General features: G+C 43.2%; 1 protein-coding gene across 1 annotated transcript in view; it reads right to left on the bottom strand.

Moving 5' to 3' along the window:
• Nucleotides 1–299: 299 nt before the first annotated feature.
• LOC106012618 (uncharacterized protein DDB_G0271670) overlaps nucleotides 300–519 on the bottom strand; it is a gene marked incomplete at its 5' end in the record, with an annotated part of 22,435 nt that continues 22,215 nt past the window's right edge. The window contains 1 exon segment of the mRNA XM_013086087.2: nucleotides 300–308. Coding sequence (XP_012941541.2) covers nucleotides 300–308 — 9 coding nt within the window.

Here is a 519-nt window from a genome sequence, read left to right as displayed (position 1 = left end):
TTTTAGTTTTGGACCTTCATTTCTTTACCTTTCCTTGTGTATCATGCGTTAGTATCCCCTAAAGAATTTTTGCATTCCTCTGTTCAGACGCCAAGACTCGGCAAGCAGCTGGCAAAGTTACAGACTCCAGCCGTTTCCTAGACAACACAGACGGCTCGAGACTGAAGGGTCCCCTGTTATCTTGCCAAATCGTTCACGCTAGGTAGGAGTTGGTATGAGAGTAGGCATGCCCACTCTGACAGGCTGTACTGACTGACTGATCCATTATTCTTCCTCTGTGAAACTCAAGACCACTTGTTCTATGTGATCTGGAGGGTAAAAAGTAGGTTTATGTGGTCAAAGGAACATATCTGTCAAAAACAATTCATCTTAACCTATATAAGATGGCTGGCAATTTGGCAACAATACAGGCGACATGAGTGTGAAAAATATTGGTATCAGTACTTGCGTAGTACATGTACCAAACCAGGACATCTTCGAGGACAATGGGTAGTCAAAAATACATACCGGTACCTAGCA

The sequence above is a fragment of the Aplysia californica genome, unplaced genomic scaffold (assembly GCF_000002075.1).
Source record: "Aplysia californica isolate F4 #8 unplaced genomic scaffold, AplCal3.0 scaffold00435, whole genome shotgun sequence".
In the NCBI taxonomy this organism is placed as follows: domain Eukaryota; kingdom Metazoa; phylum Mollusca; class Gastropoda; order Aplysiida; family Aplysiidae; genus Aplysia; species Aplysia californica.
This window is presented reverse-complemented; position numbering and strand designations above follow the sequence as displayed.